The sequence below is a fragment of the Mustela lutreola genome, chromosome 2, assembly GCF_030435805.1.
Source record: "Mustela lutreola isolate mMusLut2 chromosome 2, mMusLut2.pri, whole genome shotgun sequence".
NCBI classification, from domain to species: domain Eukaryota; kingdom Metazoa; phylum Chordata; class Mammalia; order Carnivora; family Mustelidae; genus Mustela; species Mustela lutreola.
This window is the reverse complement of record NC_081291.1, coordinates 40386510-40401183: the sequence shown is the minus strand read 5'-3', so window position 1 is coordinate 40401183 and position 14674 is coordinate 40386510. Positions and strand designations below refer to the sequence as shown.

Below are 14674 nucleotides of genomic sequence, written 5' to 3'. Positions count from 1 at the left end.
CACGTGGGTACGTGCAGGGAGCTCCTTGGGGCAAGGAGGAAAGGGACTGGGTGACTCATGCTTACTGGGGAGGAGGACTTGGGGTTCGTGGGCAGGAAACGACTCTCATAGTAGTTATCTAGCTGAGGTGAGTCCTATGTGTACAGTAGAACTGGGCTTCTTCCCCCAGGGCCTACGTCAGTACCTTTTCCAGCTCTGTGTCTGGAGGAGCTAATGGCAGGCGGGTGAGCAAGCAAGAGAGGAAGAGTCCAGATTATCCTGCTTGGAGAAGAGATGTTTCTGGTGGATTAAAATGGAGCTATGAAAGCATTTTCCCATGGAAACATTGCCACGGGGTTGTTACACTGTTTGTATCTAGAGTACTCTATTTAAAGTTTATTGTATTTTGAATAAACTTGCGGGTTACCATGAGCATGTAACTACTATTTTTATAATAGTATTTCTATAGGAAAATACGGTCTTAATTTCCCAAAAGCGATTGTAAAGGAACTTTTGGAATGTAAAATTTTATTTGGGAACCACCAGTAATCAGGTTTTTGCCTAGAATGTTTGTAGTTAGAAGTATTAACATGTTCTGGTTGTGACTTCTATAAGTTCTGTGGACCCTTTTGCAGTATTCGTATGTGCTTTGATTAAATGTTGATACTACTCAAGCTAAGTGGATTGTGGTAGGAATGAGTGAGGTTTTGTTTTTTATTTTTTTAGGCACAAATTTTGATTGTGTGTATCCTAGTGTCTCCTTGGCTCCTTCAGTTTAGTTCATTTCTTTGCAAGTAATTTACCTTACAGCTCTCAACTTTGAGCCTGGTTATCAGGCACTCACCTCTCTTCCATTTACAAATCTCGTTTTCAGTTTTACTTTACCACTCTGTCAAGTTATTTCCCTTGATTTCTTTTAGCTAATACAGTTGAAGGTTCTTCCAAATTCCATACTTCTCACTTAGGGTAACTGGAATGGGGAGGTTGAACAAAGAAAAAAAGGTATAGCTTTAGGAATATTTTGCATTGTGTGAGGTTTCTTGGCTTCATCATTCCAACCAAAAGAAAAAAACTCCATTGTATCCCGGACAGTTTTCCTACTCTACCTGTTTTCTGTAGGATTTGGCCTAGGACACGTGCTACATATCAATGTGTGTATATCCAGGTAAAGGTTTTTACAGTAAAGCTGAATATTACTTAGGATTAGATTTTTAAATTTGAAAATAGAAAATCATATACATTTAAATTGCCCTTAAAAATTCTTAAATCTGCTTATAAAGTAGAATGCACACAGTTTTATATATAAGTTTTATTTGGTAATCCTTATTGAGACTGGCTGACTTAGACCTTAGGAAGAAACAAAAGGGAAGTCTTTGTGTAGATGTTCAAACCGTTGATATTCCAACTGTTTTGCCTATTGAAAGAAGATAATTTTCAGAGTGCCTGGGTGGCTCAGATGGATAAGTGACTGCCTTTGGTTCAGGTTATGATCTCCAGGTCTTGGGCTTGAACCCTGTGGTGGGCTCCCTGCTTATCGGAGAGTTAGCTTCTCTCTCTGCCTCTTCCCGCTGCTCGTGCTCTGTCTCTCTCAAATGAATAAATAAAATTTTAAAAAAGATTTTATTTATTTATTTGTCAGTGAGAGAGAGCGCATGAGCACAAGCAGGGTGAGCGGCAGGCAGAGGGAGAAGCTGACTCCCCACTGAGCCGGGAGCCTAATGTGGAACTCGATCCCAGGATCCCGGGATCATGACCTAAGCTTAAGGCAGACAGACGCTTAACCAGCTGAGCCATCCAGTTGTCCCTGAATAAATAAAGTCTTAAAAGAAAGAAAAAAAAAAGAAGACAATTTGCAGTGATACAAACAGACTTTTATTGAACACTTCAGGAAGCAAAGGGTCTCCATTTAGAGAATTACAAAATGGGGCCAAAGGCGGAAAGCTTTTATAGGATGAAGAATAAAGAACAAGGAAGAGAAAGATAGGAAGTATCTGATTGGCCACACAGTCCACCTAGTTTGGGGGAGAATAAACAAGGAAGGAAGTATAGCGCCCAAGGTTGGCTTGGCCTCGAGATTGGCTGACTAGGTGTAGTGCACTTCTGGTCAAGCAGAGTTTCACAGGCATGTAAAAGTTATCTAAATTTTTTTTTGCTGATGTGGCAGGAGCACCTCCATCTTACTGGCTAGAAATTTATTTAAACATGCTGTTAATAACTTTCAAATTTCTATGAGTAAATGGGGAAGATATGAGTTAAATGTTCCTACTTGCTTGCACAGGTTTATTTATTTTTTTTAATGGTAGACTTTTATAGCTCTAATATATATTGATCACTTTGTTGTAAGGATTAAATGAGATAATTTATGTGAAAGTGTCCAGCGGGGCCTGGCAAGCAATAGGTGTTTAACAAACATTTGCTGGATTTGAATTGAAATGTCACAGGTAATATGATCAGATGGTTCCTTTGTTTTGGCCTTTTGTGTGAAATTTTTCAGTGATGGCATGGGAGATAGCAATTATTCTTTCTTTTTTGTTCTTAGGATGAATTGAGTGATGTTATTGATGTTAAGGATCCAGATTTCACTCCTGCAGCTGAACGAAGGCAGAAACGCCTGGCTGCTGAGCTGGCCAAATTTGATCCTGATCATTATCTGTGAGTACTGAGTTTTTTGAGGATTAAGGGTTTGACTTGACATTGACTTGAAAATTTTTGAATGTCTTTGTAAGTATGCTAGGCATGTGGTTTTGGGATTCTAGAAATTAGTGATGGCTCAGAACCTTAACTGACATTTGAATTAACCTACAAACTTACGCTTCTTTGATCTTTGTAAGGTGTGCTTCTCAGGAGGTCATTCTGGCAATGGAGAACTCTTAATGTACTTCTTTTTTTTTTTTTTTTTTTTAAAGATTTTATTTATTTATTTGACAGACAGAGATCACAAGTAGGCAGAGAGGCAGGCAGAGAGAGAGAGAGGAGGAAGCAGGCTCCCCGCTGAGTGGAGAGCCCGATGTGGGACTCAATCCCAGAACCCTGGGATCATGACCTGAGCTGAAGGCAGAGGCTTTAACCCACTGAGCCACCCAGGCGCCCTTAATGTACTTCTTTATGTGTTTTCTCGGGAGGGTGCAAAGTAGAACACGGCATTCATGAGAGTATTTTTAGTTCTTTTCAGTAGACTTTTTGTTGCAATTAACGGTATATGTAAATGAAAAGATGTTTCAGTTTCTTTAAGAATTTGAATCTACATGTCCTGCATTTCTTGGCTGATCCAGGGTATTCCCAACACTTGATCTGTGAGCACTTGTAATTGAAGATCTGAGTCTAATTAACAAATAATTATTCATTGTGGTAGGGTATAAATAAAATCTAATTTTAAGTTTGCTGTATTTCCCATCTACTTTAATTACGTCTTTCACCACAGTGTGTCTCTGTCAGGCTTGTATTTGCCTAATAAGCTTATCTAGTTAATGGATAGGTAAATAATCACTTGAGACATTGTGATGTCTCTCATTGGCCAGGAATAGTAGCACTTCTTCCAAGTAAGGGATTGTCACAGAGGATAGTCTCTGTGGATGCTAGACTCTCTAGGATGTGAATCGTATGTACATACAGGCCTCAATTATTATTCTTCCGAAGCTCTAGGCCAACAACTTCTAAACTGTTATATGTGCAGCTATAAGCATCATATTCCCTTATTTTCTATAGTGCGTTCAGCTTATCAGGTGCTCTCAAATGATTATTTAAATTCATTTTCACAACAGTTGGGGAAAGAAGGTTAAGGGACTTGTCCAAGGTCATAACACTGCTAAGTTGCTAGGTCTGGAATCGAAAAAAATCTTTCTATTTGTCATTTTGTATTTCCTTTTCATGTACACTATTTCAGTTTAACTGCTGTTGCTCTTGTGATTAACATTCTATCTCCTGTGACACAGTGGGAGACTAATTGGAATGGCAGAAGTATATCTTGTGATGTGCAAATGCATTGAGTGATGTGTAGTGATAAATGGTCGAACTATTCAACGTCCTGGGGGGAACTGGGTAAGAGCAGGGTATGTTATATTTTGGAGGACATCTGAGAGATTCAGCTGCATTTACATTGCCATTTCTAATTACCTTTATCTCTCCAATTGTGGTTTTTAAAGGTCCACTGAAGAGTAATTTGAAGAAACCTATTTAAAATCATGCTGAATAAAGTGGGAAATTTCATTGTCAGCAAATTTCTCGGGCAGCATGAAAACAGAATGAGCTTTACAAGACTAAAATTTCAAGTGGGAGGGAGCTTAATTAGAAGAACTGCCTATCTCTTCTCTTCTCAAACTGGAAGAATAACTGTATGGCCTGAGAGAATTAGGAAATTGGAATTTATACTTAGCAGTGTGATATTATATGCAGTCCTTATTTTTCTCCATCTTCTGTGTTTCTTTATCCAGAAACTCATTTTCTTTCACAATATGCATGAACTGTTCTTTCCGTTTCTCAAGGAGTGGTTTAAATTTAGTCATGGGCAGGTCGGAGAGTGGAAGCTGTGAGGTAAAGATTCTTTGTGACTTTTCCAATAGCAGTAAGACTTTGGCTTATTGTCCTTTTTGTGTTATTTCTTACTCTTTATTTTTATTAGCTGACTGACTCACCCAAATGTGCTAATAATAAATGAAGTGCAAGTAAAATTCTTTAAAATTTTCAATTAAAATTTTTTTGGCTCAGTGCTTTTTAAATTGTTCTTATTGGTTAATACAGTGGAAGAAAAGGTTTACTTCAGTTTTTATCTACCTTGCAGGCAATGCATCGCGTGTATTATAGTACACATTTAGGTATGTAAATGTAATGTACAAGATTAATGCATAATATATATTATGTGAGTGTGTACTATATGACACTTTCAAGTTGTTTGACATATCCTTACTGGTCATGATGTCTTTTCATGGTGTCAGGTTTTTTGGAAGCTTGGGAAACCAATTTTAAATCTGTCCTGAGGCAGAACACAGTGAGGTTAATTCATTATATAGAAAATTCATACATTTCAAAGGGATATATAAATGACTTAGAATAACTATTATTTTTTAAATCTTTTGTCGTAAATTCTAGATGCCATCATGTGATGTTTTTCCCCACTGTGTGACACATACTGTTTTTGATTATCTATATTTCTCCATTTGTAACTCCTTTTGGATATTATTTTTACGCTACAGTTTGTCGAAGCCTTCTTGAATTATTTAATAGGCTTTCCTGTTTTGCTTATCATAGCCAAGTTTTTATATTTCTCTTGCTGAGAGTGTTTTGTTTTTTGTTTTTTCCTTCCCCAGGCAAATTGTTTTTTAATTGTTGGCATCTCTTCTGCGTTAACCAATTCCTAAAATCTGCGTGTTTCCTTCTTTGGGAGAAAAATAGAAGAATTTAGTCAACACTTTAAATACTGTGAGATAAGAAAAGGTACAAAAATGATCGTAGCATTTGGGGTGCCATTTTAAATTGTAACTTTTCAGTGCTGTGCATTTTTTAAAGAGTTTGGTATACTGATTAGGCTTTTGCATTGATTGAGGAGTCTCAAGACTGTAAGTAGTAGTGATGAGGCTGGGAAGAGGGCCACCTGCTCCCAACATGGCTCTTTATTCAAAATGGCAAGCTTAGGAACAAGCATGAGAGTAAAATTTCACCCGTTCATTCTGTCACATGTGCCCTTACTTGTTCAAGTACGTGTTTGGATGAACTGCATGCTGGGTAGGTCACAGACCCTGAGGATTAGCATGAGTATAAAAAGGTCCCTGTGCTCATGGGGCTTCCGTTCTAGTGGGGAAGCAGATAATATTTCGAATGTGGTAAGTGCTCTGAAGAAAAGCCACATTATTAAGGGTTTGGAGAGCGACTCCTCTAGTGCAACCTGTCCAAAATCAAGCCCATCATTTTTACCTGAAAAGTCTTCCTGAATTTTCTCTTTGGTGGAGTGTACCATTTTTCATGCCAGTCACCCAGGGTAGAAACCTGGGATTTGACTGCTACCTCACCCCACACTCCTAATCTATCCTGAAGTGGTACTATTTATCTCTTTACTGTTTCCTTCACTCAGTTCTCTCTGGTCCTCGTATGTATCTGCCTTAGTGCAGCAGTCATGTTTGGCATCTCCACCTCTACACTTCCACAGATCCATCAGCCATAAACCTGGCAGTATTATGTCTTGAATACTGACAATGAACATCTGCTTAAAATCTTACTGGGTTCTCCATTGCTTAAGGCATAAACTTCTACCTCCTTAGCACGGCATAGAAAGTTCTTTGTGATCTGGACCGTGCCTGCCTCTGGAGCTTCCCTTTTGCCTCTCTGCCCATGTTTTACACTACAGCAGTAATGAATTTTAGTATTGCTCCTCTTGTACCCCATAACTTCTTGCACACTTGTTATTCATGATACTCCCCTGATAGCTTTTTCTCTCCTGCCCCACCTTGCTGAAATAACTTCTACTTATCTTTTAAGACTGAGTTCCATTGTCATCCGTTGGTGCCTCCCTCCCAGAGAGAGGAAGTCCTCCTCTGTGCTCCCAAGTTACAGCGCATCTTGATTGTATGTCATTCTGTGTTTGTCTCCATTCCTATTACATTCTGGAGCCCTGAATGGCCAGGATCATCTTACTGATCTTCATCTCCCTGAAGCTGCTTGTGCACTGGGCACTCAGTAAATGCTCGTTGAATGAACAACACTTAAAAATTTGGAAATAAATTTATTTTGTAAAGTAGAACATTAGGTCAACCTCAGACCTCAGACCTTTTTCACGAAACTAACCACGGACAGAATAAGAAATAAACCATCACATTTTAAACTATTGGGACTCTATTTAAACACTTTGAAATTTTTGGAGAGAGGGCATGGAGGTGATAGAGATCTTTTACAAAGTCATGTTTTGTTTAGTTCTCTTCCCCATCACTTGTCTCTTGGGGGAAATGCAGCATCTTTTCAGATGGGACCTTCTACTCTTGACTTAAATGTCATCAACACTCTGGTGTCTGGATTACTTTTTTCTTATCCTACAAGTTCTTGCTGGGTAGTTCTGTCTTCTACCTTGGTCTCTGTCACTGTCTAAATGCTTGTGACTCCCACATGTCTCTCCTGAGCATCAGATTTGTATAGCTAGCTGCCTACTGCACCGGTCTCTGTATGTTATACAAGGACATTTCAAACTCATCTGTTCCAAGCAGAGGTCATAATGTCTCCATACAGCTCTGTTGGTGTCCTGTGTATCTGTCTCATCAGAAGGCACTGTCATCCACTGAATTGTCCAAGCTGGAATGCCAGGCATAAACCTTGACTCCTGGCTCCCTTTACTGCTGCATCCTATGGAATCTGGCTTCTGGCTCTAAGTCACATCCACCCACTTTGCTGTGTGTCCATGGCTGCTACCCTCTTCTAGGCCTTCATGATTTCTGTGCCTTGAGGCTTGTTCCTTTCGACCACTTTCCCGACTGCAGTGAGAATGATATTCCAAGACACACCGATATCAGACCCATATGTAAAAGCGTTTAAGTGTTCAGTTGTTTTGAGGGATAAAAATCCAATAGAGTTTTTTGACGTGGCTTACAATGTTGTCACTACAACATAATATTTTCAGCTGTTCTCAGCTCCCCCCCCCCCCCACTCCCTTAAATGTGCCTTCTTGTTTCCTAGCCTTTGCTAACTATTCTTTTCAGCTCAGGATATACCTTCCCACCCTTCTTAGTCTGGTTAACTGTTAATTATGATCAGCTATTGGCTTAGATAGTCTCTTCTCCAGGGACCTTCCCTGTCATCCCAATTTCACTTTGCTGTAGATGCTTGTACTATTAGGTCATAGCAATTATATAGCATTTACATTGTGATTGTTGGACTCTCCCATGATGCTGTAAGTTCCATAAGGACCGTGACTGCCTGTGTCTTGTCAGCCATGTAATCTCACTGCCCCAAATGGAGTTGGAACAGGGTAAAGAGGGTGAAGAGTCAGTGCTTTTTTTTTTTTTTTACTTAGCATTTTAGCCATTTACTCATATTACTTATGTTTTTGAAATATCTCTCATGCATGTGACAAAATTGATACTGAGAATTACTGTTTCGAGACCATTACTATTCAGTTTTGTCCAATATGGGCTTTTATTTCCTCAAGCATTAAAATGGAATGTTTATATTGGTTAATAATGTGGATTCTGGAGTTAGACTTAATTCGGTCCAGATCCTGGCCATATTTCTTTCTGGTTCTTTGACTTTGGCCATGATGTACAAATTTTCTGATCCTGAGTTTCCATTCGTGTAAAATGGGAGTATTAACAGTTCCCCCTGCATCTGGGGGTGGTGTGAGGATTCAAGAAAATAATGGGTGAAAACAGTCAGTACAGTGCTTGGCACATACAGATAATTCTGTAAGTTATCTATGATACTTCTTTTTAGAAAGATTTCACTGTCTCAGTTGAAAGCAAAAATATTTCAGATCATAAAACTTTCAGCTAGAAAATCAATTTATGAAATCAACTATTTCCTTGAGTTTCTTTCTTTCTTTTTTTTTTTTTTTTTTAAGATTTTATTTATTTACTTCACAGACAGAGATCACAAGTAGGCAGAGAGGCAGGCAGAGAAAGAGGAGGAAGCAGGCTTCCAGCTGAGCAGAGAGCTTGATGCGGGGGCTTGATCCCAGGACCCTGGAATCATGACCCAAGCCAAAGGCATAGGCTTTAACCCACTGAACCACCCAGGTGCCCCTTGAGTTTCTAATTAACTGAAATATAAATGATTTTTCACCCAGAGTTATACCTTTTGTCACTCTCTTCCTACAAATACAGTTTTCAACTTTGAATGCAGGGTTGTAATTTCTGAATGAATGTCCTCCAGGGGTGTATTTTGAATGTAGCAGTTATTTTTCAAGTTAAAACTGAGAAAGTAGGGGCATCTGGGTGGCTTAGTCGGTTCAACATCTGCCTTCCACTCAGGTTGTGATCCTGGTGTCCTGGGATGGAGCCCTGTGCTGGGCTCCCTGCTTGGAGGGAGTCTGCTTCTCCCTCTGCCCTTCCCCCCAACTTGTGCTCTCTGTCTTGCTCAGTCTCTCTCTCAGTTAAGTATATAAAATGTTAAAAAAAAAAAGACAAACCTGAGAAAGTGAAGTATAGGAAAATTAATTTTCTGTTTTTTACAAAGGTTGCTTTTTTCTTTTTCAGTCATTTTAAGCAAAGGAACTATTAGGATTAGCAGAGTTATGAAAGAGAAATTGCCTCTGGGTAGAAAGTGTGAAGGCACATGCTAAAAAATGTGTATGTGTGTTTATGTATAGCCTTTTTGTGGGTATGCAGTATCCTGTATTTCCTCTTGATATGTTTATTTTCCTTTGCTTGGTGGAGTTAAAAGTGTTTTCCTTTATTGTAACCTTACCAAAATACATGGTACTTACAAAACTAGCCCAGGTTCCATGCTTCAGTCCATTGTGTGTTCAGATTTGCTTCTTCGCCCCATGCCATAGCCGTGCAGGAGATGGACTTTCAGGGGAGGACTGGTCTTCTGTGTACCTTGTTTCTGAAGAGAGCAGAAATGTCGGCTATGCCTTTAGTCAAATGCTTAGTTTTCACTTTATGGTGATGAGTGTGACCACAAAGAAAGTAAATACAGTGCTTGTTTCCTTGATCTGTACTTTGAATTAATAATTTGTATTTCTAGTACAAATGTGATGAGTTTAGATAAAATCTTAAAAAATGAAAACCAGCCCAGTTCTGTGTAACACACTCGTTCACTGTTTTCTTTCCAGAGCTGACTTTTTTGAAGACGAGGCTGTTGAACAGGTTTTGAAGTATAATCCTTGGTGGACTGATATATATTCAGAAATGATGGCCTCTTTGGGAAAGAGTCAGGAGCAAGAAAATCATGCTGCATTAGGTAAGAAACTCAAAATTAGACTCATTTGTTGACCATCTTCCCTGTTATTAAGCACACAATGCTAATTGCCTCATAGAGGGAAGATACTGTTTTGGTTTGCTAATTTTAAAGACTACATTTAGTCTTTACCCTGGATTGGAAAATGCCACTCTGTGATTAGACTTGTCTTAGAACAGTCTTTTGACATATGCTTTACTTTTGAATGATTGGGGTCCTTTTTAAAATTTTTTATATTTTAAGTAAAATTAGGCACATGAACACACAGGACATTTGTAGTAGTTAAATAATCTGCTTGAAAGATCTGAACATTTAGGGGCATCTGGTGGCTCAGTCGGTTGAGCATCTGATACTTCATGTAGGCTTGAGTTATGATCTCATGGGTTGTGGGGTAGAGCCCCCCTCACCTGGCTCCACATCCAGCAGGGAGTCTGCTTGGGGATTCTCTTCCTCTGCCCCTCCCCTCACTTGCATGCTTGCGTGTGCATGCACACATACTCTCTCAAATAAATAAAAAATCTTAAAAAGAAAAAAAAGATCTGAACATTCCTCTCAAGTAGGGACATTTGAGTATTAGTAGTAGTGGAAAAGATCTAGTTTTCATTTCTTTTGTTGAATGCATTTGACCTATCCTCCCCAGTTTTTTCAGAATATTAATTATGTACGTTAGAATTTTAAGTTTCCAGTAAATCAAGAATAGAAGGCCCATGTGTTCTCTCATACTGATTTCACTTTTCTTTCTGTATTCAAAATGAAATTTCAATGTTTAAATGAAAGGAATACATATACATGATTTGGAATATAGAATCTCCTCACTCCACAGATTCCTCTTCCTGAAAGTAATCACTGTTAGTAATTTTGGGGTGTTTTCAGTGCATATACCCACATCTGAATATTTGCTCTAAGAAATTCATACACATAGACTCCTATGCACTCTGTTCTTCCCTTGCTTTCTCCAGTTCGTAGTCTATATTCTCTTCCGTATGGGTACTTAGGGCTCTACCTGAGCTTTAGTGCCTACCTAGCATACTGTTGTGTATACAGGTGCACATACGGCCCTTGACTACTAATGGACCTTTGGGTTATTTGCAGTTTTCTGCATTGGCCTCCTTTGGCCACTCAGGCTGAAGTCGCTACAGGGATGTTGCAGAGCCGTATTTTGATTCTCAGTGTAGTCTGTCATTTGCTCTGTTTCCATTGTTTAGCATAGTGCCTGTTATATAACAAGTACAAGTATTTATTTAGAGAATAAATAAATGCTGCTGTCAATATTTTTGTAGTTCACTTTTGTTAAGAGTTTAGGTGATTTCTACCAAGTTGAAAAATTGCTACTTTAATCTTTTATAATTGACTCTACTGCAGAAGAGAAACTCATTTATAAGTAATGACTCTTGTTACATTGTTTTCAACAAATCCTTGGTTTTATATTTGAGTTTAAGAATCTTTCAGAGACTTCCTACATTATATTGACAAATTTTCAGGTAGAGTCTTGCTAACACAATGTAGATAGATAAGTATGTATGCCATGTAGATCTCTTTGGAAAGCTTGTTCACTCTGAAATCCTCAAGGTTTTCTAGTGGTCTCAATCAGTTTCCCCAATTTCAGTGCAGTATTTTAATGAGGTGGTGTGGGTGGATATTGGTGGTTGTGCAGTTGAGTTTTCTGCCCACAAGGGTGAGCTAGTTGCCCTAAAAATCAAGAAAAGGCATTCCCTTTGATTTAAATTCTAACTCCCTTTACTTTCATCAATTGTAGCTTGTCCTTAGTCCTGTTTTCTGTGAGAGCCAACTTTTGAGTTAGGTTAGTTCTCTGTGTATAATTTTCTCAGAAGATTAAGCCAGGTCATCACTTTAAAACCACTACCCCTCCCATTCCTTTATCTTCATCCAACCTAGGGCGTGTACCCCAACTAGTGTTTAAGGAGCAGTCAGAATCGTTCTATGAAGCTAGTAATGGGGATCCATTTTTAAAAAATCACCTTTAAAAATAGCAAGGACCTGTGATGTAAAGTAGAAGAACTCGAGTTCTGTGCCGTTGTACAGAAAGTACCTTTTCTACATCTGCCAAGTAGAGGGTTAAGGATGGGATAGAAGCTAAAGATGGCTCTTGGGCATTAATGCCTTGCTCCACTGCAGGCTAGTTTGTGATCTTGCATCTTTCCTGGGTTGCTGCCTACCTCATAGAGTTGGCTTGATGATTGAATGAGATGATGTACTTAAAGTCCCTAGCATGTTGTGAATGTTAGAGATTATTATTGTAGAGTAGAAACAATGGCAGGAGAGCCAGGAATCAAATGGCTTCTCTGTAAAATTATAATTGTTTTATGTGTAAAACTTTGAGGGGAACTTTTTTGTTAATGAGATTTTTCTTCCTTCCTTCCTTTTTTTTTTTTTTTCCGTTTCCCTTGTTCAAGTATTTGAGACACCTAGAATTGGGAAAACAAGATGAAGTGTGGTGGTGAACCAGATTATAATATGGGTGAAAGGGAATCAGCCAAGAAATAAACCTTGAAGTCCTCAGCCTACTCAGCAAGTGTGCTACTGCTGGATTTTCCCCTCCACTTCCTCTTTGTTCTGTGCCTCCCAGGTCTCCTTCCTTTCTGTGTCATGGCAGTGGGGTATTTTCTCTTTTATGTTCCCTCATCAGCCGTTGCCAGGCAGATAGAACAGTGCAGGTGAGGGCTTACCTTTGATTCCTCCCCGTCATAAAATAGTAAGCTAGATTGTTTTGAATTCCAGATAAGGCTTAGATGGTGAACTTTGCTGCTTGCCTTTGCCTCGGTTGTGATTTTTGTCATTTTCATCGTAGCCATGAGTTCCAACATGGAGACTTTTATTAACGTCTTCAGTAATGATCCCAGTCTTCCTCCCGCAAAGGCTTGTGAATGGAAGTATTAAAACGCTGTGTTCCCCCTGAGCTCTGGTTTCATGAGGACGGACTTAACCACATTTCCCATGTTGTCTTTCAGCGGTTAATCCCAGCCCAAGAATCTTGGCACATGGTTGCTTGGTATGACACCACATAACATTTTTAGTCCATGAACTTCCTAGCAGGGACATCTGATTTGGCACCATTGAGGCGTTCAGTGTTTGTAGAGCTAACTGTCAGTGTCAGCTTTGAAAGTTGTAGCACTGCAGGGCTACCCGCTTAAGCAAAAGGTTTGAATGCAGCGCATTTTCTTCTGGTTCCCTTGATCTCTTTCCAGAAAGTATACAATATAGTTGGCAGATTAGCATTCCTCTGAGAGGAGCCAGATCAAGGATTATTTAATTGTTGACCTGTGGAAGACAGAGATATTTGGGAGGGGGATTAAGAGAGAAGGAACGATTTAAAAGTAACAAAACTAGAAAATGTTCTGTAGGTGAAGTAAGAAGGTCACTTCCTGCTTTGATGGGAGCCCCTTTGCAGTCATCAGACCCCTTGATTGGGGTTTTTAATGTTGGGATGTGGTCCTGGGCCATTTGTATCATGCTAGGGCACCAGTTTCTTCCCCAAATGAATTGAGCTTTCATCTGCTTTGTTTGACTGTAGAGTATTTATAGAAGTATAATTAACCGAAATGTTGTGAACTATATAGCAGAGCTGCATTGTAGTGTAGCGAAGTCATACAAATGCTTGACAAATGTTACTCATGGTGGCAATCATCCAAGTATTGTTGGCGCTGCATCTGGACTTCTTCCCATTGCTGCTGCTTGGTTAGACCTGATTGTGGGCAAACTGCCCCAAGTTCCCCTTTGGCTCATAGGATTTACAACTCCAATAAAAATGGCCTTGGGGAGCTCTGACTTTTGGTTTCTCTAATGATTTCCCTTTTTGTTGATATTGTTATTTATCATCTCTGGTTTCTTTGCTTGAGCTTCAGAATTTAAATAGATCTGTGTATTTATCAGTGAACTTTTTTGGCCAAAATGGGACTTAAAAACATCCAGAAAAAGGTGGTGTGTTTTAAGGAAGGCTGGGGGCACCTAGCTCCAAGACTTCGGAAGAAGACATTCCAGAAGGTTTTCTTACCTATATCCCCCGATAGTGACCTGTAATATGGGGAAGCCCTTACTTGTGCGTGATGGAACATCAGAACCTGCAATTCCCAGGTCAGCCTTTACAAATTATTCAGCCTACATACAGGTATGATTACTTAAGAATGAAGGAACAAACGTTTAGATGAGTTAATGTGTTATTAAGTGGTTCTGGGCATGCTTACCTTATGATTTAGAATTATCTGGAAGCCTAGGATAAAGGCTTTTCTCAAGTGAGATAATATCATCATGAACACCTGGCACTTTCTTATTAGCTAAAGTAATGAGCATCTCAGAAACTATACCTAGGGGAATACTGTCTCAAACATTATGAAATACTAGAGGACTTAAAATATTTTGTTAGGTATACTTTCTTTGGCAGTGAGTATGTTCCTTCTTAGATTTTCCTTACAGAAGATTGCTTACAGAACTGAGAGCTTCTATTTAAATTAAAGGATCTTTATATGAGCCCTTTAATGAGACAGGTAATACCTAAGGCTTCACTGGACACCTTCCTGCATTAAGTTTAAAAGTATCCACATTTCTGGGGCACCAGGGTGGCTCAGTCAGTTAAGGGTCCAGCTCTTGTTTTCGGCTTAGGTCATGATCTCAAGGTCATGAGATCGAGCCTGGCATCAGCCTCTGTGCTGGGCGTAAAGCTTGCTTGAGATTCTCTCTCTCCCCCTCCCTCTGCCCCTCTGCCCTTTCCCCTACCTGCAGAAAGCTACATACGCATTTCCTTACGGCCAGCAAATTAAGTAAATTCATTTTCATAGTTCTTTCTCATTTATGTAAGCAACGCTTC

The 14674-nt window shown here is 39.3% G+C and overlaps 1 protein-coding gene across 1 annotated transcript in view; it reads left to right on the top strand.

Annotated features, from left to right (window-relative positions):
* The window catches only part of SHQ1 (SHQ1, H/ACA ribonucleoprotein assembly factor), a 102793-nt gene that overhangs the window by 16519 nt on the left and 71600 nt on the right, over positions 1-14674 (top strand). Inside the window, exons 5-6 of the mRNA XM_059161511.1 lie at positions 2519-2631; positions 9728-9855. Of these exons, the coding sequence (XP_059017494.1) occupies positions 2519-2631; positions 9728-9855 (241 nt within the window). The remainder of the gene's footprint in view (positions 1-2518; positions 2632-9727; positions 9856-14674) is intronic.